Genomic DNA, 25,036 nt, shown 5'->3' with positions numbered 1-25,036 from the left:
CTCTGCATCGCAATACATAATGACACAATAATGAGTGTTTAATGAATGTTTCCTATTTTAATGTCACTGCTTTAAAACACAGAGCAAGTGATGTGACGGTCAAAGAGACATTATATGATATTATAATCCCTGTCATTCATTTACATTGTCAGAAGATTTACTGCGGATATCTTTAGAGACTCAATAAACTAATAAACAATGCTTTACCACCGCCCAAATCAGCATCACACGGGGAACAACAGAGAGAGATACAACGCAGTGTAATATTATAATGGAGCACAGCTCGCCTCACAGACTCTTACAGTGAGAGCAGAAGTGTAAATATGGTTAGTATTTGTCTTTACCCAAACTAAATCATTTCTAATCCACAACATTTCACAGATGCTTTCCATAAAGCTTTAAAATACTGCTTTAAAATAACTGATTTCATCACCGTTTCTATAATTCCAGTAGCTAAACTGAAGACGAAGACATGTAATATGTTACAAAAATGTCAAATAGATACTGTTCTTTTGAACTTTCTGTTCATCTGTGAATAGCCTACAGTACTGAAGAATAAACTGCATCACGGTTTCTACAAAGATATTGAGCAGCACAACTGTGTTCAACACTGATAATAATCAGAAATGTTTCTTGAGCAGTAAATCATCATATTTTCATGATTTCTGAAGATCATGTGACACTGAAGACTGGAGGAATGATGCTGAACAGATCATAGCAATCAATGACATTTTAAAATATATATACATAGAAAACAGCTCTTTTAAATTGTGATGCTATTTCACAGTATTCCTTTTGCTATAAATAAAAAACATGACAAAAACTGACTTCTTTCAAAATGATCTAAAATAAAATGACCCCAAATATTTGAATGGTATAGGGTATTTTTTTATTTATTTGAAATTTTTGATCATTTTTGTTTACCGATACCATAACCGAGGTAAAATGCTGATTAAACAGTGTCTTCCCTACACATCTCCAGTAAACGAGTTATAAATATCTGTGCTGGTGGTTCATCTGGTCAGTCTGTTTCTGAGCATCCAGACAGAGTGACCTCACAGATCTGAACAAATCAATCACACACAGTCCTGTCTGACTGAATGAGAGTCTCTGATAATGAACACCGTTAAACACCAGCGAACCATGAGAACAGGGTGAAACTAGAGCCGCTCAAACTCTCTTGTTATAATCGAGTAAATGTGTCCTTTACTTTGGATTACAGTCACAGTAAAACATTAGATCATTATTAGAGACTGCAAGACCTGAATCAGGTGTTTCTAGTAAACTCACACAGACTCTGACACAGCAAACTGTGGATTTCATCTCGAAAGAACAGAGTCCTCACAAATAAACACATGTGTAAATCTTCACATGCGCCCCGTGCTGTCTTCCTGTCTTTGTCCTCTTTGAGTTCAGAAGTAACAGACTAAACACACACACACAGACAACACATGCTCGTACACACATATGAAGTCCTCTCAAACTCACTCGCATACTTATGAACAGAACTGAGCTTTTACCATGGTATTTAGTGTAGTGAATGTGACTGAGATGAACTGTTTGAGCAGAAGAGGGCGATGTTTCCCAGCACAGCAGAATAAAACTGAGTGAACAATGACTCTTCATTACTGACTGATTAAACTGTATTCTCACAAACTTAAAACTCAAAAAGTGTGTTAGGAGAGAAAATAACCTGCTCAACTAACAAAACATCTGTGTTTGTAGCTGGTTAAGACTAAAATAAAATAAAATAAAATAAATCAGCTAGACTACTCAAAAAGTGAATTTGTTAATTGAAATAAAGCATAAAATAAAACAAAAATGTAAAGATTGCCTTGCTAGCTAAATTAAATTGGTTGCAGCACTAAAAATACTAAATGGTACTAAAAACTGAAATACAAAGACATTTTGGTTTTAATTTTTATTTATAACCATTTAGTAATTTTAGTGCTTCAACCTATTTCCTTAAGCTGCCAAGGCAATATTTAAAGTTTTTCGTCTAATGTTTATATTTTATTTCAGCTTTATTTCAATTAACAAATATTATTTTTATATAGTTTCAGTAATTAGTGCTAAGTTGTAATTTAAATAATCCCATTGTTGATTTTTATGGATTTCATGAATAATCTAAAATTCATCATAAAGCAGAATTTATGAGTGAATAAACTGCTTTCTTGTGGAGGGCTAATAACTGTGAGGGTCTCCAGCAGAGAAACAACAACCGAGGAAACTCTAGGCCTCTGGACGAGAGAAGAAATGAAGACAGACCTGACTGATGTGAGTCTGAAGATGAATACTAACACAGATACAGCGTCTGCACAACATCACTACATGTTTACCAAGAACAGCGGCACATTCTGGGCTTCAGCTCGAAGACCACCAGAGTCTCTCTCTGTCACATCTACAAAAGCAAATGTATATATTTTTAGACCAGATATGATCTTCAGACCGCATCAAAAATATGAGTGTAAGGTGAGAATTACCCACAAAAATGTTCTGTTAAATGCCAGAAATAATAACTTTGTAATTGTTAAATAATTATACTGATGAGCCCTAGAAAACCTACACCAAAATCAAACCAGTATATTTACATTTAGACATTTAGCAGACACTTTTATTCAAAGCGACTTACAAATAAGGACGACAGAAGCAATCAAAACCAACAAAAGGGCAATGATATACAAGTGCTATAACATGTCTCAATGTTTCTATTTATTATATAATAAAAATAAGACTAAAAAGAATAGAGCAAGCAAGTATAAGAGGCCTTTTTTAATAATATACATGTACTATTTTTCGTTTCTATTTTGTTGGTTTTAAAGTTTTACTGAAGTTATTAACATTATAGAAAGAGGAGAGTCTAGGATTTCAAAAAATTGTCGTCATCAGATGGAAAACTGCATTGCTGAAGAATTAGGTGGAGTGTAATACATCTCTAGGTGCAACCCATGCACCCATGCAGTCATCTGTGGCTTCATCGGAGAGCATGACGTCTGTGGAAAACAGGGCTGGACACAGCTCAGGGGGAGGAGCCAACAGGAAGTCAAAGAAAGTGCACTTCCCAATGCAAACTTACAGGAAAGCCCTGGGATTCCCTCCCGCTCTGAGAGAACTGCTATGTCTGGCAGTGTGAGTCAGTGTCAATGACGAGAGACGTGAGCGAGCAGCGTGTGTGTGTGTGTGTGTGTGGGTGTTTAAGGGCCAAGAAATAGCAACACCCTACGAAGACACAACTGTAGAGTTCAGAAACCACAGAAGCTTATCTAAATATCTTCAGCTCAGTATCCAGAGGGACCCTTAAGATTGTCTTAGCTTCCTCTACTATGATCTTGAGTGTCACATGATCCTTCAGAAATCATTCTAGCAGCCTGATCTGATGCTCAAGAAACAAAGGTTGAGTAGGCTGTGAGAAAAGGTCTATAGTTGACTATTAAGCATGAGGAGTGTGCAGTCATGGTTCATTTTAGCACTATGACATGACTTCATATGCAAGAAGACATTCACAGTGAGATTCACAGACGCTCGATAATGAACGTGTGCTGAGAGAAAACTGAACTAAAATAAGCACAGCTAGTTCTGTTCTCTCGCAAAACATTGCGTTCATCTCTGGGGACAATTTGATCCCCAAAATGTAGCTACATCTATAGAAAGAACTTCCGGTCGCTCTGAAACAATGCCACGGCCGGACGCCCCTCCCTGTCCAGCCAAAACAATCACAATATTTCTCTTGCTTATCTCTCACAGCGTTAACATGGAAACATTTGTAATGTATCTGACACTGTATGTAGTGTAACACTGATTTAAACCTTCACCTGACCTCCAAAGCTTCGTTCATGATTGTTCTAGAAAGGGAATCCCGAACACTTCAGACTGAAGAGTTTAAAGAGCTCGTATGATGTGATTACAAGTTTAACAAGCTGTTCTTGAATAGATAAGATCTGTAAAGTTGTGAAGAATAAAGTCTCAAGCCCAAAGAGATATTCTTTATAAAAGGTAAGACTCGTCCACACCTCGTTTAAACACCCCCCCCCCCCACACGATCTGCATAACACTGCCCAGAAAGGAAGAAAGGAAGCATAACTTTTATTCTCGCTGTAGTATTGTTGCTGCCGCCATGAGATGCTGTTTCATTGTGAAACTGAAAGCTTTTGTCCTTTCCAAAGAGGACACAACTAGAAATCAGGGGTTTAGTTGTATCTACAACACTGTTTCAGAACAGTTCAACCCAAATATTCAGATGTGTGCAGAACATTTTACGGAGGACTGTTTTCTGAACCTGAGAGAGTAGACTACAACGAGTCTGTGGTCAAAGTTGGGCAGTACCAACTTGTCAAGTTCAGTCTGGTGCATCTGACTCACAGTCTGTAAGTATGTTTTCATATGTAAAGGGTTTGTCACTGGACAAACAGGAGTTTTGAGCCGTCTAGAGTAGAGCTTGTTGTTTCTCTGATCACAAAAGCAGACATGGTTTTATGTTTACACAGCGCGACACATAACCCATAAAAAGACAGTATAAGTCAATATAATCAGTAATTATTTCTCCACTGGATGCAACAAATGGCTGGTTTGTAATGGGTTTTATTGGTTTCGTCTCATCGAGCCGGGTCACACATCACAGTATGGTGAGGAGAGTAACATTTCTGTCACACACTTGAGGCATTCAGCCAATCACAACACACTGGATAGCTGGCCAATCAGAGCACACCTCGCTTTTTTAGAACGATGAGCTTTGTAAAAATTTACATGGTTCAGAAGGTGGGGCACAGAGGAAAAAACATGTGTTTTACTTTAAACCGTTACCTTAAACATATTGCAATACACCAAATACACAAATAAATGTTCTTTTTAACAATGTCATCTGACCCGTTTAAGGCAGAACAGAGCAAAGTTCACTAAATCTGATCAGACTAGAGCTGTACCTTTCAGAATCGTGATCTCTTGCTGAATGGATCTGGAAGTCATGACTGATGAATATCTTCAGGAAGGTCTGTCCTGCTGTCAGATAACTGCTCTCTCTGTCCCTTGTCTTCCGTTGTTTGGCTTGTGGTCTTACTGCTCCTCTTCCTCACTCACATACGGTCTCCCTGTGCTGGATACAGTGCGTGTGCCGCCCATCCCTTCCACCAAACTCACCCTGAACTGTGAGCTTCCTGCCTGCGACAATCCCTCATTCATATTCACGAGGGTCCGGCCAATCCCTGCACTGATTCACGCATACATTAGTGATCAAAGCTCTGAGCAACAGGTTCCACGGGCAGAGAAGGATCTCCAAAATTATTACACAACATAAATATTTATGTTTTTTTCTACATTTAATTGTCCTTCTCACCATATTTACATGCAATACACTACCATTCAAAAGTTTGGAGCAAGTCAGTGATTTTTATTTTTTGTGTTTTTTTTGTGTGTTTTTTTATTGCTGTAACTACACAAACTAGCTGTGAACTATTTTCAGGTGCTCATGGTATTTCAGCGAAGTCCCTTGATTATTACTCCAGAATGAGAGTATAGTTCCTAGCCATATCAGCCTAGAAAATCACAACTTTTCATTTTCCGTCTGTCTTAGTATACAATGTCAAGTAAAGTTTTAAATGAGGAAAAATATAGAAACTCTTTGGTCATTTTTAGCAAGATGCTAACGGTCTAATCAGATTCAATGATCTATGCTAAGCTAAGCTAAGCTAAAATTGTTGACGCCAGACCCGGAGAAGGGCTCAATGGATCCAAAAACTCTATTTTTCAAAACAAGTGGAGTTTTCCTTTAATGACAATGAGTCTGACCAGGACTGAGCTTCCTGTGTTCAATCACACATAGACAAACATAAACACACACACACACACACACAATGAGTTAAGGCATCAAAAAGTGTCCAGTAAACACATGAACTCCTTCATTAGTGTTTAAAATCATCCCAGTATACTCATAAGGTTCTCTGATGACAGTCCAGAGTGTGCAGAGCGACAATTTGGACAAACAGGAAGCTCAAATGTAGTTCTGATATATAGTGGTTTGATATATTGCTGCTTTTTGAAGAGTATGATGAGCATCAGTAACTACAAAGTGAATTTGTTTTTAATAATCTCTTTAAACTTATGTCTCCATGGGCTACATGCACTATATTTTGATCCTTCATTGGGCCTATATAATAATAATTAATATTATTAACAATTGGTCTTGATTAGTACTAAATGAAAATATTTAATGAATACTTATATTCTGATGCCATATAAATATATGCATTGTTGATTTTAAAGCACACCCTATAAATCTTAGCATAATTTAATTTTAATTAACCCATGACCTAAGAAATACATGATTTAAATAAATATACCGTATGCACTGCATGTTTCGGAGTGAAGCATATTATTAGTATTAGTATTCATTTATACTGTACTTGAGCAGCTTATGATCTGTCAGTGTTTCCAATTATTCTCTGAATAATTAATTAGATGTTTCCCACAAATCCTGCCGCCCTATCTAGCCGTTCATCCATCCATGTGCAAATTGTCCTCCTGAACTGAATGCAATAATTGATGTAAGAATTGTTTTGAATATGATGTACTTGGAAATTCATCTTCTTGTGTTTAATGAATAACATGCAATGAATGGATGTAAAAGTCCTCTCTCTGTGTATGAGAGGAGCTGAATGCACTGAGAGCTGAGGTTGTTTCTCTCAGTTCAAAGAGAGGTAACCATCAGTGGCACCCAAAAGCTGGACGTCCTGAAAACATTCCAGTCCTCTTAGGTCATGCATTCTCACAAACACATATAAACACTCTGCTGATCTGGTTATTTGTGCTGTGGACTCTGTTGAGACACTATGTCTATCTACGGTCTGTGAATGGACAGAAGTAATGCTAAGCAAACACACACTCATATCTGAGCAGATGAGACTCTGGATAAGTGCATGTGTAAGATTCTTTCTGTGTGTGTGTGTGTGTATCTCCTCTAATCACTTGTCATTGTTTTGGCCCATTGTTACTGTTCCAAATTCACTCTGACAGGATATCCATGTGTTTTGTCTTCAAATGCTCAGTTTTTGTTTTTGTTTCCATTTAGAGTTCACTACAGCATCTTTCTTTAAGCTCAGCATCTATTTTCTAAATGCAAGTGATTGATCTTGATCTGAATCTCTACTGATCTGAATGATAAAGCTAATCTGTGCATTCTTCATCTTAAATTTTTTATCGGTATAAAAGGTTCAGAGAATGAGAAATCAAATTTGCCTTGATCTTCTGACATATAAGAGGTCTTTGTTCTTTTAAAACATTGTGCATGTTTCACAGCTTGAATCTTTCCTCTCATTATGAACAGATATTTATTTGATCAAGCTCCAAAAACAGGCTTGTTTTTAGAATGGGGGATTTGTGACATCAAAAGTGCAAATGCATTTGCATATGACCGCCTCCAGGGCAAGACATCGACCAATAGTTATACATCATCACACTATAGGCCCCACCCACTGGTGTTCAGTCACTTAGCTGCATACAGTAAACAGATTCACATTACATTTCTTGGTTCATTTTTAATAGAGCCCAGGATCGCGTCAGAGGATGATATGTTTGTTCACAGCATTTTATTTAGCAAAAAAGGCACAGTATAATGGAGAGTTTGCAAAGAAACTTTAGTTGAAAGATGAAGCAGCCAACTGTATTGGATCTGACAGCAGTTGCAGCACAAACCAAAAGGAAATAATTAGCAAATGCTTTGTCTGTAAATGAAACTGTTTTCTAAACACTTACTGGCATGCAGAAGTGAGTGGCCATTGGTACTGTTTCTGTAAATAGTAAGTTATTTACAGATTTCAATTCACCTTCAATACGCCTTTTGCATCCCTAAGAATAATCAAACATAGATTTAATATAACAACAAATAAATTTGCAATTTAAAATCATTACAATACAATGCACACTTTCATCAATATTACATAAATCAAATACATATTATATTAAATGATCTAAATAGCATTGATGCTGATAAGGGTAAGGTTTATGACCTGCCCCTCAAAGGGATTTTTCTTTTTCAGCAGGGCTTTTAATTTTCAAGATGAAGGCAAAATATATTTCAAAAAGTGCATATTGTTTTAAATATAGTCTCATTGTTAAGCAATGTTTTTGACATAAATATGCATTTTCTGCTTTCATGTCAGCCCTGTTACCCTCATTAAAACCCTTGTAAAATAATGTTCTTTCAAGTGACATCACTTCTAGGAGGTTACATCATCTCTCAAACAGGATTCCTACATTTAAAACACAAGCTTGTTTCTCTCTATGCAAGAACTAGTGAGGTTTTTTCCACATATCAATCAGGTGCGGCAGAGCTTTATTTACCATATTTCAGGGGGTTATTATTGTAATGACCATCCCTTTTAGTGGTTCCCTTTTCTTTTCTTGTAATATTCTTAAAAATAAAAAAAACCTGGCTATGCATTCTGTACTAGACTAACTGATACTTGTCTATATAATATTATATAATATTATACCCTACCCTACATTTTGCACATGAATGTGCATCACAGAAAAAAAGCTATGCCTATACTTCTCTATTTATTGACAGTTCATTTTACTATAAAAATACACTGTAAGTTTCAGAAGTCAAATCTTCCTCTTCACTGCAATCAAGCTGTAAAAATGACTCGTTCTCTGGGTTCTTGAGCTTCTGACGTCAAGCTGTGGAACAAACACAAGTTCAGTTGGTGTCTAAGAGTTCAGAGCACTCGAATCAGGGGAAATAATGCAGTGTGGATGTTAATGGCTCAGACTGACGCTGCTGGGGAAACCCAGGCCCTGGCACATCATTCCTTCCTGTTGAGGAATGCTGGGAACGGAGGAAAGTGGAAGTTGTCAGACACTCACAGGTTTCCTTTGTTTTGCGTCACACGTCAGCACCTCAACACACAAACACGGAGTCGGAGACAGGGTCAAGGACAAGTGTCACAAACTGAGAGCAGATGCTTCATTAGTGACGCACACAGACATCTGGAAACCTGTACGCTTTACAACAATATCTCTGGTTGAAGGATGAAACCGTCCACTAGAGGCTGTGCTCACACAGTCTAATGACAATGAGTTAGTCGTCTCTCAGTCTGGAGATTTAAATCCAAACTACTCTGGTGATAAAGACGGACACAGAAGAAACGATATATGATGTCAAAGTCATCACTGATATCTGTCTTTGGACGGCTGACTGCGGATATCTAAAAGAAGCTCTGAGTGAAAGTTCATGTAATCCTGCCAACCATAAGACAGCAGAAACGACTGCTTATCTCACTCTTACACCAGTTCTTCTGGCGCCGGTCCAGGCCAGACACAATGATCTCCGAGGACACATGAGGATCTGACACACACAAGCTGAAGCCACCACAGAAACATCTGAAATCATCTTTTAATGATGTGTTTGTGAGAAATGTCATACTTTTATTCAGCAAGGATGCATTAGTGCACTTTAAAGACATTAATAATGTTGCAAAAGACATTTCATATATGCCTTTCTTTTGAACTCTCTGCTTCTAAATGTTTCTCAAGCAGTAAATCATCATATTATTATGATATCTGAAGATTGAAGACTGAAGACTGGAGGAATGATGCTGAAAATACAGCTTTGATATCACAGTATACTCACATAGAAAACAGCTGTTTTAAACTGTAATAATATTTCACAATATTACTGTATGTACTGTATTTTCAAATAAACTGACCTTTTGTTATGACGTTGATTTCATATGAGGACACCGGGACTAAATGCAGGTTCATTACGCATTTTGGGAGACAGCAAATGAACAGTGAAATAAATTATATTTCAATATTCTATTAAATATTATATATAACAATAAAGCAGACTTGACTTTATATATTATTATGAAAATCCTGCCAATTATAACTCCCATTATAACACTCCTTTTATCATTACATGTTGCCCCAAAACACATTAATATGCAAATTAGATTTAGTTTATAGATACATTATATATAATGAGAAAACCCGTTTATGGCCATTTTACACACATTTTGCAGAAAGAAAACTGCTATATTGAATCATTCTGTTATAACATAGTTGAGAATCATATTTATACAAAGTTTTAAAAAAATCTTGAAAACTAAAAATGTATTGGTGATTTTTAAAATGCATATTAATTCTTGTATTTTTATTTTTTCATGAAATTGTATTCTGATTTTCTCTGCCGAGGACATAGCAAAACTTTTTTTTTTTTTTTTTTACATTATTTCTAATGCTTTTAACAATGTAAAGACATGGAAAAAACCTTTCTTCTCAGGTCTTAAGAGGGTAAGCACGTTTAGGAGTCCTGCTGAAATACAGCATGAACAGACATGAGATTTAACACACAAGGACGCTGAGTGAAACAGGAGAGCAGCACAGCTATTTCATTTTCCAATTCCTGTTATGACACTAAAAGCCTGTTGAGTGTGTTGCTGACGCAGAGATGGCCTTCTGCTGTGGAAATTATAATAACGCTCTGTAATCTGACTTATACGCGCTAATTACAGACTTCAGCTCTCTTCCTGCCGACCTCACCCACAATGCTTTGCCTCTGAAGCGCTGCCAAAGCGGCCCTCAAATAAACTACTACAGGAAGCACAAAACTGTGCGCTCTTTTAGCACAAACATTAGGCTTCCCAAGCTAAAAGCAGCTCTTATACGAATAGGAGAGCAGCTTAATGCCAATCACAGGGACGGGGAAACCCATTACAGAGTTATTTAAAACCCATGTGGAGAACAGCACTCAGGAGCCACATCTGAGATCATTACATGTATTATTAGTTTAGGTCATATTTCATGGAAAGCAGGATTCTCCCTGACCTTCTGAAATGCTAAATAAGCTGCACTAAGACCATTTGCTGAAACTAGTGTTACGACAACATTTCAGTAGTCAGTTTGAAAGAAATTAATACTTTTATTAAGCAAGGACACATTAAATTGATCAAACGTGAGAGTAGAGTCATTGATAATTTATATCCAATAAATACTGTTCTTTAAAACTTTCTATTCATCAAACTATACTGGAAAATTAAATGCATCACTGTTTTGTGAAATTATGAAGCAGCGCAACTGTTTTCAACACTGATAATATTCAGAAATGTGTCTTGAGTACCAAATGATCATATTAGAATGATTTCTGAAGATCTGGAGTTATGATGCTGAAAATACTGATTTGATCACAGGAATAAATTACAGTTTAAAATATATTCACATACAAAACAGTTATTTTAAATTGTAATAATATTTTACATTTTGTATATTAATGTTAAACATTTTTATAGAATAATATAATCAAAATATAGTGGATCGTTATTATTGTTTATGATTATTGTTAGGATATTTTGAATTAGAAATAATTAGATAGATGTAGTTAAAATGCCTTAAAGCTGCGGTAGGGAACTTTTGACGCTCTAGCGGTTAATAAACAGAACTGCTTGCATCTTGCGGAAGAACATTGTAGCCGGAACTACTTCTCTCTGTTTATGTCTATGAAGAATCACAAAGGTACTGGGTTACTCCGCCGCGGTATCCCCGAAGCAATCTAAAATAGTCCGAATATAAACACTTATTATAGGTGCACCCTAGTGATTCAGGACAAGCTAAAAACACGGTTTGGAAAACGGATTCATGGTGTACTCGCTTATTATATACATTTTTCTACATTTTGAACACAAACAAAGTTACGGACCGCAGCTCTGATTGGTTATTTTTTACCGGGACCGGTCCGTAACTGCAAATGGCAATAGGACACTGGGAGGAGCCAGAGGAGCTTGATTTTTTCACAGATTATCTGTCTCATATTCTACCGTCAGGACATAATGACAGGTTTAATAAATATGTAAAAAATATTTTTTTACAAAAGTTACCAACTGCAGCTTTAAAATCTAATTCAATTAAAATTTCAGAATTTAATGAGAATTTCAAAAGAAGGCTTCTAAATTTTAGCAATGAACAAAAATGAACAAAAATATCACTATACACTATACACAGCAGTCACTGAAGTGGTATCCTAAGGTACAAAAGCTAAAAAGTTCATCTTTGTACTTCATTTATCTCTAAAAGGTAGATGTTAAACTTAAAAGAAGTACTTCAAAAGTTCATGTTTGTATCTAAAGCATCCTGGTCTTTTGAAAGGGTTTCGCTCCAGTGACCTGTTTCTGAGAGTATACGATGTATCAAAGCTCTTATGACCAGTTGAATTAGAACTCATTTGATTTGACTTGAGTGGAATCAGAAGAGGAGTCATTAACCTCCTGATGATGAAGGCGATTGGTGCTCTCGGTGGAGTATGTGAGCGATGCACGAGCAGCTGTGTGTCGGGTGAACTGCCATGACATTCCTGATCCTCATGCTGACCCAGTCATGCAAGTCTTAGTTTCTCACATGCCACTGTACTGCGGTAAGCTGCCGCTTTCTGGCCCAACGTAAATGTCATCGGATAAAAATCAGTTTAGTTTATTACTTTATTAAATTAGAAAGCACATTTTAAAACAACAGAAGTTCCAACCAAAGTGCTGTGCAGAGATATTAAAACTAAAATTAAAATAATATTAAAACATTATTAACAAACTGGATCAAAACCTTGAAAACGTAAAAATATAAACACCATCATTCAAAACGTTATAAAAAGTTAATAAAAAACTTTTAACGAATATTTAAAAGTAGAAACAGAAGAGGAAGATCTAATATAGAGAGGGAGACTGTTCCAGAGTCTGCAAGCAGCCACAGAGATGGACCGGTCACCTTTAGTTTTGTCATTGTTTAACTATAGGAAGTTATTGGAAGTTATTATTTTTGATAGGAAAGTAGAGCTGAGTGTCATTGGCATAAAGGTTGTAAGATAAATTTTTTTTTTCTGTATAATATGACCAAGAGGAATTATATATAATGCAAATAAAAGAGGACCCAAGATGGAGCCCTGGGGTACACCGTGATGTATTGGGGCATGGAAAGAAAAACAATTCTCTACTTTGACCACTCCAGCACAGAACCTCGAAGCCCAGCTACATGTTCTAGTCTGTGTAAAAGAATATTGTGATCTACAGTGTCAAATACTGCACTCAAATCAAGCAAAACTAATACCTACTCCAGTGTATGTAAGATGTCATGTAGCTCCCTGAAACCAGACTGAAATTTGTCAAAAATAGGGCTGTGTATTGCCAAGAATTTGGCGATACGATACTTATCACGATACGGGGTTGTAATACGTTATGTTACGATACATTGTGATACTGTCAGCAAGGAAATCGTTGCAAAGCAATTATGTTTCTACAATATTTAGTAGTTTCTTATCAGTGGTGTAAAATCAATAAAGATGTAACAAAACAGACAATGAACACTATTAACAACAATTATATTATATGATGCAATCAAACTTATATAAAAACGTTGTAGTTCTTTGTGTTGTAAGAACACACCACCATATGCAAACCCTAGCAAGAAACAAATAAAAATGATTTAACCCGAACACAGTGGGACCTGCATTTGCAATAATCAGTCCCTGTAACATTCAATGTTTCTGAACCAATTTTTGTGCAGTGCGAGTAAAGGGTGGAGGTGTTGGGAATTAAAGTGCTTGAAGGATCCTTTAGTTAAATGCATAATATGTATAAAATATATTTTATAAAATAATTATATATATATTTACAATACAAAAGTTTACAATTGTAACATACAATGTCGTATGTTGATCTGAATAAAAAAAATTACATCTGCTTAATATCAATAAAAAAGTGCTTACAGGGTTCCTAAAGAAAACAAAACAATTGTAAAACAATAAAATAAATACAGAAGTTGAACCTTTTCACTTGGATTTAACTGGCTTTTCAGTTTGTGTTCATGTTATGTGTGGAATAGCCCAAACCGCCACTCGAGCATCACCCCAAGTGCACAAAAACGCCCCCAAAATGAGAGAAAGCTGCAGCCGCGCTGCGACCACACCATTGACCAATGAACTATGCTGGACTCAGAGCTGAAAATATATTCTTAAAAGTATATGTAGGCAAGACATCAGAAGAGCATAACAGAAACAATATCATGAAGCTGTGGAAGAGCACTGTCAAATAAAAATCAGTGATCAATCACAGCAGCAGTAAACTGAGAATGAGGGTGCTGTGAGAAACAGGAAGGCCATGTGTGATCTCAGAGGACTGACTGCTGCTTCACTAATTACTACTCAGGTGCTAAAAGATAAAATCACCATTTACTGGTTCTCGCTCTGCTGCGATAGAGACTCTTAATTCAAAAGAGAAACTTCTGGAGTGAAATGATTGTCTGGTATGTGAGCTCGTCTCTATCAGAGCATGACACTGACTCATGCTCTACAGAAGCAGCCAGATGAGTTTATTCCAAATAAAGCAAGGACATGTGCGTGAGTTCTGACTAATGAAAGGACACGAATGCCCCGTCAAACTTGTCCTTGGACAGTTTAAACTGTGACAGGTCCTGATGAAATACCCTGCAACATTTCAGATGAGAGATGCACAGAGATTTACAGCAGAGTCCATGAGTCTGAGATCAGAGAAAATCTGAGATTTCCGTTTCTGGTAAAACTGATCCTGGAAATATATATTTAATCAAATGTATATTTACTTTAATTTAATATATATATATATACAATGAGTGTGTAGAGGGCTCCAGAACTCTGGGATCACACTGAAATTCTGAGATTCAAAATAAAATAAAATAAAATAAAATAAAATTAGTGGAGCAACAATAATGTATGGCATGTATTCAAATAATGTTTTTTAACCATAAACCATGTAAACACATTGCATTACACCAAACAATATTTTTTAGCATCGTCATATGACCCCTTTAACTTAAAAATGTGAATTGACCTTCACTCATTTTATCCCCTTATCTTCTTTTACACATATAAACTGAAATCTGGGATTCAACATGTAATTTAACAATTTACAATTTAAATCAATTTACTAACAACATGAATGAGTGAACAAAGTTCATTTCATCCTAATATGTAAACTAAGTTTACTTTTCACTCTATATCTCATTTTATCTCTATATCTCTCCTTTACACACATGGCATGAATCACACTTTATGAATAACCACACACACACACACACACACACACACACACACACACAGATCTAGGATATGAGGGAGAGAGAATGTTCTCGAAGTGACAGAGGTGATGACTTCCTTCACAACTAGAACAGTCCATGCCGTCCATGACCCGTGTGTGTACACACACACACACACACACACACACACACACACACACACATGTTTAACCAGTTGTTGTCTGAGCTGAACATGAAAATGTACTGTACAGTTTCTTACACACTAAAGAAGGCTTTTGAATGACAAATGAAGTGTAAGAAGATGAATTTCTCGTTAGTTAACAGACGCTTCATCAGAGTTTGTTTGCAGTTTGCTCTGCGCTCCTGTGACGTCTCATCCTCAATCAAATCAAGAGCATCACTCTGAAACAGTGTGAACTTTACCGAGTGCCCCAAGTATCCTTGAATAAATCCATCTGCTAAATGAATAACTACTACTCAGTCTCTGTAGGTTTGTGTGCACAAACGAGTGAACATAGTGAGAGTGCAGCAAGCACACAGGGCCAGGGACAGCGAGCAGGTCAGTTTCATTCAGCACACTGAAGCTCTTTGTGTGGTCAGATATTACAGACACAGTCATTTATAGACTGACCCCTCGATACTTCTCTGGAAAGCACTTCTGTGATTTCCATCTGCCACAAAGAGAGCAGTGTGATGACAAGCCAAGAAACAACCACCGGCATCGAGGGAAATCCCACCCAATGTCAAACTCAGAGCCGTTTCACAGTACACTCAGCATTACCTGTGGAAAAATGGAGTAATACTGGCACACATCTCATACTGACAGCAATGTGACAGCTCGGAAAATACTATATTCTTTATTTTACATGCTGTTTTATTAAGAAATCAAGCTATTTATTTAGTGGCTTTCAATTCATGATCCAATGCATAGTGTATAGTTTTACATACAGTATTTATACCATGGTCTGTCAGAATACTGGATTCTGATTGGCTGCTGGAGAGGATCAAATCACTGTATTACACTTTCAGTAATAACATCATGATGACTGCAATCTTAAATAAAGATGTTCATTCATGCAATTTCAGCAGCTGAACACATGTGTGATTCATGCCATATGTGTAACACAACGGATGGGATGTCATGAATTCATCATATTTTTTAAAAAGTTCAGTTTTGAAGTTTTTCTGCTTGTTGGTAGATTCATATCAGTAAATGTGGCAGATTTTGAAGTTTCCCTGAAACAAAACCCATTTACATGAGATGCAGAATGAGATTTACAGATTGGTGACAGACTGTTTCTGTCATTAAAAGGGACGATGATATGGAATGAACTTTAATGATGTTAATAAATGAGAATAAACAACCTCAATATCATAGAACCAGATTTTTTATATTTGGGCTGAGGAGTGCATTTTAGTCTCCATGTACACCTCATCATGCTGAGCTTCAAGATACATGATCACACACAGATAAACTCATTCTCTCTGCAGCGGCGTATCCTCACAACCCATGCCTTCTTCAGATCTGATCAGTGCAGAAACTCCTAATACAGAAGCTGCAGTCGGTGTGAGCTTTGACCTGCAGACAAACACCAGCAATAACACACATTTCTCATCTAGTGTGTGTTGGCTCTGACGACTGTTCACTTTTACACACACATACAACACTCTTACTATATCAATGGACGGTTGACATCACGAGGTTGAACAATATAAAAGATCTAAATTCTCTCTGTTCATTGTCTGTCTCTTTCCTTTCTCTGTGCATAATTAACATATTTCATATGGTAAAATAAAACAAATCATAAATGTGTGATTTTGATTGTTTTGAAAATGACAAAACATTTTGTCATTATTGTTCTTTGAATTATTTTTTTTCATATCTATTGGATTTTAATTTTAATTAATTGCATTTTTATTATTAATTGCATTTTTACTTTTTCACAGCATTTTAGAAACAGCTAAATAATATATATATTAATTCCCATATATTTTTTTTTTTTTTTTTTTTACATGACAAAAATACAATCCAAGTATCAAAAAAGACACTAAAAACAAATGACACAATATTCTCATTTTAATGGTTAATAATGTCACAATTAAAATGTCTATTTTACCTAACTCTAAAATTATAAATGGACTTAGCATTGTAGTTTTGGAAAGCAAATCACTGTATATTTTAAACTTGCATTCATTTTATTTTTGCAGCAGTGTGTGAACATGAGAAATGCATTAAAACTGAATGACGTTCTGTTAATACACCATTGAACTAGCCAATCAAACATCTCTTTGAATAAATATTTGTACCATTTTATCAATGATTATGACACAGATTGCAGAAAAGCACTTGAAATAAAGCAGCCATATAAAGGGATGAGCGTCTGTAAAGCTGCGCACTGCGCTGTGAACGCCTGAATCTCTTGAGTCCTGCTTATTTCAGAAGTGTCCGCATAATAACCACGATACAGATGAATATCTCTCTGATGCAGTGACACACACACATGATGCCACAGCCACCAACAGATCACCGATCAATCATATGCACAGACACAAAACATAAAGAAAGCATGCATTTATTTCTCAGTGCCAAAAATACAGTGGTATTTCAATTTGCCCTTACTAAACAATCAAGGCTCCCAAAAATACTCATTTAATTGGAGGCCATGCAAGCGGGGGCAACATGCAATGCTATTTTAAGCCCTTTGAGGGGTTTCAGCATGACTGCACGGGGCGAGCAGTTAGAGAGAGAGAGAGAGAGATGATCCTGGTCTATCAGCGGCTCACTGACGCCTCGCCACCTGCTGCAGAAAACTACATTCCTCTCATCTCATGCGTTTACACACACAGTCCTGCACTGATTATTCTCCAGAAGCTGAAATGTCTGGCCATGTCTCTCATCAGGGAAAGGTCAGTGTCAGTCCTGATCAGCGTGAGTCCTTCACTCAGATTTCAGCATCTAAACACTTTAACTGAGGCTCAGTCAGTCTGAACACCTCAAAATCTCCTGTTGCTTATAATACACTGTATTTTGATCGTTAGCAGTGTTTGGCATAAAACGGCACTCGATAACTTGTGTTACCTTCAGACAGTTATTTTAGTATCAATGACTTATTATAGCTTTTCAACTATTGTTGTTAATTATAATACTGTTTTTATATTTTCTGCTTTTACTTTGAGCTAGTTTTAGTAATTTTGCTGTGTGTTTTTGTTCAATGTGTCTGTGTTTATTACTATTATTACTTTTAGTTTATTTAGCTTTAGTTATTTTCGACTGAAGCTAAAAATGGAGAAATGTTGCTGTGATAAAACAAGTTTAGGTTTTTTTTAGATTTTATTTCAGGTAACCTTTATTTTATTTCAATAAAATGTTTGTTTTTTATGGTTTTAGTTTTATTTCACAATTAATTAACAACAAGCTAAGAATCTACCAAAAATGCATTCTTAAAAAGAAAACCTTATAATATACTTTGCATAACGTTTTTCTTTCTTTCTAAAAATATGTAAAAAATAAGAATAAAAAAAAGAAGGAAAGAAGGAGAGAATTAAAAACTTTGGCAGCCAAATCAAAGTCACAGTGATTGGTTCAATAATAAAAAAATATAATGTCATTTCTTCAGATGAAAGACATGACAGAAGAATGTGTCACACCAAACTCTCAGCGGTTCCTGGTGAACACAGGAAGTGCTCGGACACGGCTGGAGTGACGTCTCTCATGAGAGACACTGCTGACTCTCCACAAGGTCACAGATGAGCTCCAGAACAAATACTTTCCACTGTCAGACATCAGCACACTGACCCAGGATCTGAACCGTCAGTCTGTGCTGGAAATATGACCGATATACACTAAAACAACTAACTATCAACACAACACACTGTCAACTACTGGAGTGAACTACTGTCACGCTTGATTTATGCACAGACAGATACAGAGCCTACAAACTAATGACCAGAAAAACTAAAACAACTGTTTGTAATAACTGTCAATGGCCATTTCTACAGGAAACATTAACTATAGTAAGTCATAAATCTGTGTTGTGTATATAGAGAGGTCAGAGTAAGAATGAGGAGTCGGGACAGGATTAGTGATTCTGACATCAGCTGACAATCTCTGGACCAATCAGAGCATCATTCATCAATCCACTAACATTTTTACTTGTTTGTCAATTAACATGACTCTATGGGCATTACCTGTCTGACCTTCGGATTTATAGATGCACAAAAACTCATTTCCATTTAATTTTGGAGAACTTTTTGGCAAAAAACAAAACAAAACAAAAACATTATGTTTAAACAAAAACATATAGAGTACAAAAAGTTCAATTAAATATGTTTAAAATAGGTTTATGTTTAAAATAGGGGAAAAGCACTATCTGGCAAATAAAATAAATAAAATAAAATCTTACAGCTTTGTTACCCCCCCCCAAAAAAAAAATGAAAAAAATAAAATAAAATAATAAAATAAATGTTATTACATTAAAACGTAAATATTAATACTTACAATAGGGAAAAATCACTATTTGATTTAATTAAAAAAAAGTAAAATAAACACTAAAAAAGGACAAATAAAATAAAATATTAGAGCTTAGATATAAAAAAAAAAAAATGTGAGAAATTTAGTTAATGTTAATACAGGGGTATTAAATAAGTAAATTAAATTAAATCAAATAAAAAAGATTTAAAATATTTTAAATAAACACTTAAATTCTGTAAGAAATTTTGCGAAGTGTATGCTTAAAATAGGGAAAAAGCACTTTTTGGCAAATAAAATAAATAAAATAAAATCTTAGAGCTTAGATACAAAAAAAAAATATGTGAGACATTTCATAAATGTTATTACTTACAATAGGGAAAAGAAAATCACTATTTGGTGTTAAAAAAATAAAATACAATATAATTTTAAAAAATCCATACAAAAATAATAAATAAATAAATATAAATAAACTAAAATTCAGTGACAAATTTAGTGAACAAAATAGATGCTTAAAATAAAGCGTAAACTAGTGAGGAAGCGAGCAGTAAAAATAATCAAATTTTATAAAATGTAACATATTCTGTTTCAATTATAAAGTGTTTTCTGGCATTATTTATTTTAGGTAGATATTCTCTAATTTCTGTCATTTTTGCTTCTAAAGTAAATGCATCTTGTCTTAAAGATTTAATGTTTTTAATATTTTTACTTCAAAACAAGATAAATCTGACATTGCAACCGTAAGACAACACATGTCGAATAATTAAGGATGATCAATCGAGCAGGAGAGAGTGTGACGGGCAGATGAACAGCATCTCGTCTGATGTGCCTTAATAAGGAGATCATAGAGTCTCTGGCAGAAGAGAAGAGAAAGAACAAGAATGCTGCTTCTGTAAACTCCTACTTTACAAACACACACACACGCACGACGAGACAGTGATTCAGCACAGACCTCCGTCCCACTCACAACACAGCGACAGAAGTGGGACGATATTTAAAGAGGAGGCATCAACACTATCTTCCTCTCAATCAGGAGACTAAAGTAACAGCACACCTTTCCTCAAGAAGACATGATTCGAGGAAACGTTCATACCAACAAACCGCTGTTGAGCACTTAGTGTTAACTGTTTTTATAAAACACAGTAAAAATTACACTGTTATTTGTATTTACACCTACACTGCTTCATATGTTTGTGGAAAACATGATATACAACCATTCAAAAGTTTGGGCCAGTGTGATTATTATTATCATATTAAGAAATTTAAACTTTTACTCACAAAAAACAGTGACAGTAAAGGCATTTATAATTGTAATAAATATTTCCATTTCAAGTAAACGCTGCTCTTTTGAACTGTCTATTCATCTGTGATTTCTGAACAAAAATAATGTGCAGCACAACTGTGTTCAACATTGATAATAATCAGAAATGTTTCTTGAGCAGTAAATCATCATATTATTCTGATTTCTGAAGATCATGTGACACTGAAGACTGGAGGAATGATGCTGAACAGATTTGATCACAGCAATCAATTACAGTTTAGCAGATATTCACAACCTTTTTTTTTTTTTTTTACTAAAATAAATGCAGCCAAGAGCAGAAGAGACTTCTTTCACAATACAAGTCTGCCTGCACTTTTGAATGATAAAGTCAAAGCCAAGAAACTGTATCAGATGATGAGAGCAAAACTCCAGCTGTTAAATGTAGATAATACAAATGGACATCCAGCACAGGTCGGTCTGTAAAACACAAGTATGGTCTGGATCGTGAGCGAGCGCTTCAGTTAGACATCAGCTCTCTGTCTGTCAGAGCTGCAGTGTTACTGAGGACAAATCCACTGCCAACTCTGTCAAACTCTAGACACAGACAGCATGTGTGTGGATCAGTGAGCACTCGGCAGCTGCACACACACACACACACACACACAGAGTCATCTCATCACTTCCACTCTTTCCTGTTGTGTGGTACCTTTATATTTCTCTCGGACGTTCTCATAAGCTTGAATAAAGTCCTGCTCGTCTGCGTCGGGCGGCAGGGAGAGGGGCTCGTACATGGCCATTGGTCTGTCCTCTGTAGATGATGATGTGCGGCTCTGTGGTGCTGTGGATGAGTGTGAGTCTCTCCCTCTCTCTCTCTCTCTCTCTAAACTTCATTCCAAAGCCAGCGCTAGCCACACCCCCTTCTTCCTGACTGGTAAACCCCAGCAGGCTCCGCCTCTTAAAGACACACAACACATCAATCTGTCCATCCACACAACACACCCGACACACCTCTGAGACGGCACACTACCAACCGCTGGAAGATGTAGATGCAGTGTACACTAGTGCTACATACGTCTGGAATGATTACGCTTTTAAAAGAGGTCATGTCTGCTCACTAAGACTTCATTTTTTTAAATAAAAAATACAGTAAAAATTTTGAAATATTATTACAATTTAAAATAACTAATAATGTAAAAATATAATTTACTTCTGTGATGCACAGCTGTATATTCAGCATCATTATTTCTATTGAAAACCATGAATACTTTATTTTTCAGGATTCACAGATGAATAGAGTACAATAGAACAACATTTATTTAAAATGTAAAAGAAAATAGAAACTTCTGTAACATTATAATTGTTCTTACTGTCACTTTTGATCAATTTAATGCATCTTTGATGAACAAAAGTATTAAAAGTATTAAAACTTTTAGTTTATCACATTTTACATAAAAAATATGAATCACGTATATATATATATATATATATATATATATATATATATATATATATATATATATATATATATATATATATATATATATATATATATATATAATTATAAAAAAAAAATATATATATATATATATATATACATATATGTTTAAAAAGTACAAAAATCATTACGCTTTTTTAAAAAATGTGAAGAATTTTGGAAGTGACAGTTTAAGAATGTTTCTGTCACTCAAACTGACAAAAGTTTTCACTATTTACGTTTACCCAAAACGACTAAGAAAATATAAAATAACTAGAGTATGTAATATTTTTAGCATGATAGATACATCATCCCACTCTTTCAGATGAGTGCATGCAGCATCAGATATGATGTTCAACTATACAGCAGGAAGTATGCAGTATACTGAGTATACATTCTTCATCAAGATAAATTTAATAAAACAAAAAACAAAAGCTATACGAGTTTTGTTTTCCAAAAAAAACATAAAGCAGAAAAAAATTAATAAAATAATAATATAACAAAAATAAAAATACGTCTTTTTCTTGAAGTAAGCAGAAAACTTTAATTTTCATACTTTTTGTTCAGAAAGCAAGATATAATATAGTCATTTTACTTTTTGAAGTTAACACAGCTTGATTTAACATTTCCTAGATATTTATACCAGAAATAATAGACAAAAATATGATATCTACAAGATCACATCACGTTTAATGAATATCCCTGATAAAACTTTAAGAAATATGTTGAAGAAAGTTACAAAACCACATCAGTTCTCAACTTCTTTTTACAGACTGGGTATGACAAGTTAGTGCTCCAGACTTCAGACTCGAGCACAGCTCTTGGGTTTCTCACTTCTGCCATAACGGTTTATCTGACAGGGACAGAGTTATTACAGGTAACCACATCTACAATTAAACCCAGAAAAACCCTGTATTCCTTACACCTAGAAGAATTAAGTATTTCAGGACTATCACACCAACAAGACTACTGTTGTTTCTGATCATCATCATCATCATCATCACAGTTGTAACAAAACACAACGCAATTATAAGTGTGACATTATTTTATACTACAGTTCAATGAACAAATTAATATTAACTAACACTATACTGAAGGCACTTTAGCTTGTTTTTGCTCCACTCTTTCATAGTTTCAATCCTGATTGATTCACTGTTAAATCGACAGAGTAATAATCTACATACTTGCGAAGAAAAATTACTTAAGATATTAAGCTTTATATTTTGAAAATTTTATCAAAATTAAGTGAGTTTATGTTTTAAACCATAATAATAATAATATAAAATGTTCTTATTTTATTATTTTAAGCAAAAACTTTTTTCTTTCAGAAAACAAGATATAATATCTTGTAATTTTGCTGAAGTAAACAGCTTGATTTAAAAATGCATAGGTATTTGTACTAGAGAAAAAAGACCAAATACTAAACAGGAAAATTGTGCAAGATCACATAAAACTGTTTTTCAAAAATCAATGTATATTCCTGAGAAAAAAAGAAAAACAATTCTGTCTGGAGTCGGCTTCAAACCACACCGGAACTCAACAATCAATGAAAATAATTCCAATATACCAATAATTGCTATTTCTTATCTATTTATTGGATTTGAACAAATCAGTTGAGTAAATGATTCAATGACTCACTCATAAAGACTGACCTTTCCCTTTACCCTCACTTTAATAAACAAATGAACAAACACCTAATTCAACTTTTTTAATGCCTTAAACTCTTAACTATAATCAAATTAACTGTGCAAGTCATTCCAACCTATTTTTTAAAATCCTGTCTGGTCAACTAAAGATTAAGCTGCTTTTGCGCAAATTATTTTGACGAGTTAAAGAATTGAAAAAACATGGTGTCACGACATATTTATAATATAATTTTTCCAGTCCAATGGCAGACATTTGTAGTGGTGGGCTCTTTCAATCCCATAATGCATCTCAATAACAAGTGCCCACCCCCCCACACACACGCATACACATGTTATATTTCCAAAGCCATCATTTAAATTCGGCCAAAACTAAATTAATATATACAGTATGTAACACAAAGACATCCTACATTTGTATTTATATGCATTTGACAAATGCCTTTTATCCAAAGAGACTTACAATGCATTCGAGGGACACATTTACATTAGAGTGTGAAAATATATTCAAGTGTGTTTGAGGAGCACTTGCACGTCCTCAACAACCTGAAATATTCCTTCAGGACTACGGTCTGGAAGCCAAAAACAGGTGTGAGGACATTACTGTGGGCTCGAGTTACACAGGACAGCCGTGTGTGTGTGTGTGTGTGGTCTCTGAAGTGTGTGACGGCATGCTGGCAGCATCTAAAGAAACCCGACGTGAGTGTGAGATTAAATATGTCCGACTTGCTCAAGGAACGGTTTGACCTTACATGAGCACGTTAGCACCGTTCGCACCTACCTATAATAGCACACAGCTGCCATGACCTTTGACCCCCTCACTCATGATCTCAGGTGGCAACCCAACAAACGCTGAAGCAACTCTAAACAAATTCTGCCATCTGCAGTATAAAGATCAATGCATTATAAAAAAGAAACCTGAATACGTTCACATGCACATGGTCTCATTCATCATGTCCTGCAACATATAAACACTACTGAAATTACTGTCATATTCTGGATGAACGATCACAATTTGACAGAGAATAAACCAAAGAATAAAGAATGCAGACAGCTCTTATTTTTAACCATTACAATGTCTCAGTTCATAAAGTTCATCAAAATAATCACAGCACTTACATTTTTTTAGACTTTATTTGTTAAAACAG

The 25,036-nt window shown here is 35.3% G+C and overlaps 1 protein-coding gene across 7 annotated transcripts in view; it reads right to left on the bottom strand.

Moving 5' to 3' along the window:
* LOC127975342 (plectin) overlaps positions 1-25,036 on the bottom strand; it is a 114,913-nt gene that overhangs the window by 82,714 nt on the left and 7,163 nt on the right. For 2 of the 7 annotated variants that reach the window (XM_052579338.1, XM_052579340.1), the window contains exon 1: positions 21,478-21,643. The exons of the other annotated variants lie outside the window; for them this stretch is intronic. In XM_052579338.1, coding sequence (XP_052435298.1) covers positions 21,478-21,568 — 91 coding nt within the window. In that variant the 5' untranslated portion in view covers positions 21,569-21,643. Of the gene's footprint in view, positions 1-21,477; positions 21,644-25,036 lie in introns of those variants that run through there. 7 annotated transcript variants of the gene reach the window in all.

This window comes from Carassius gibelio, chromosome B16 (genome assembly GCF_023724105.1).
Source record: "Carassius gibelio isolate Cgi1373 ecotype wild population from Czech Republic chromosome B16, carGib1.2-hapl.c, whole genome shotgun sequence".
NCBI lineage: Eukaryota > Metazoa > Chordata > Actinopteri > Cypriniformes > Cyprinidae > Carassius > Carassius gibelio.
This window is presented reverse-complemented; position numbering and strand designations above follow the sequence as displayed.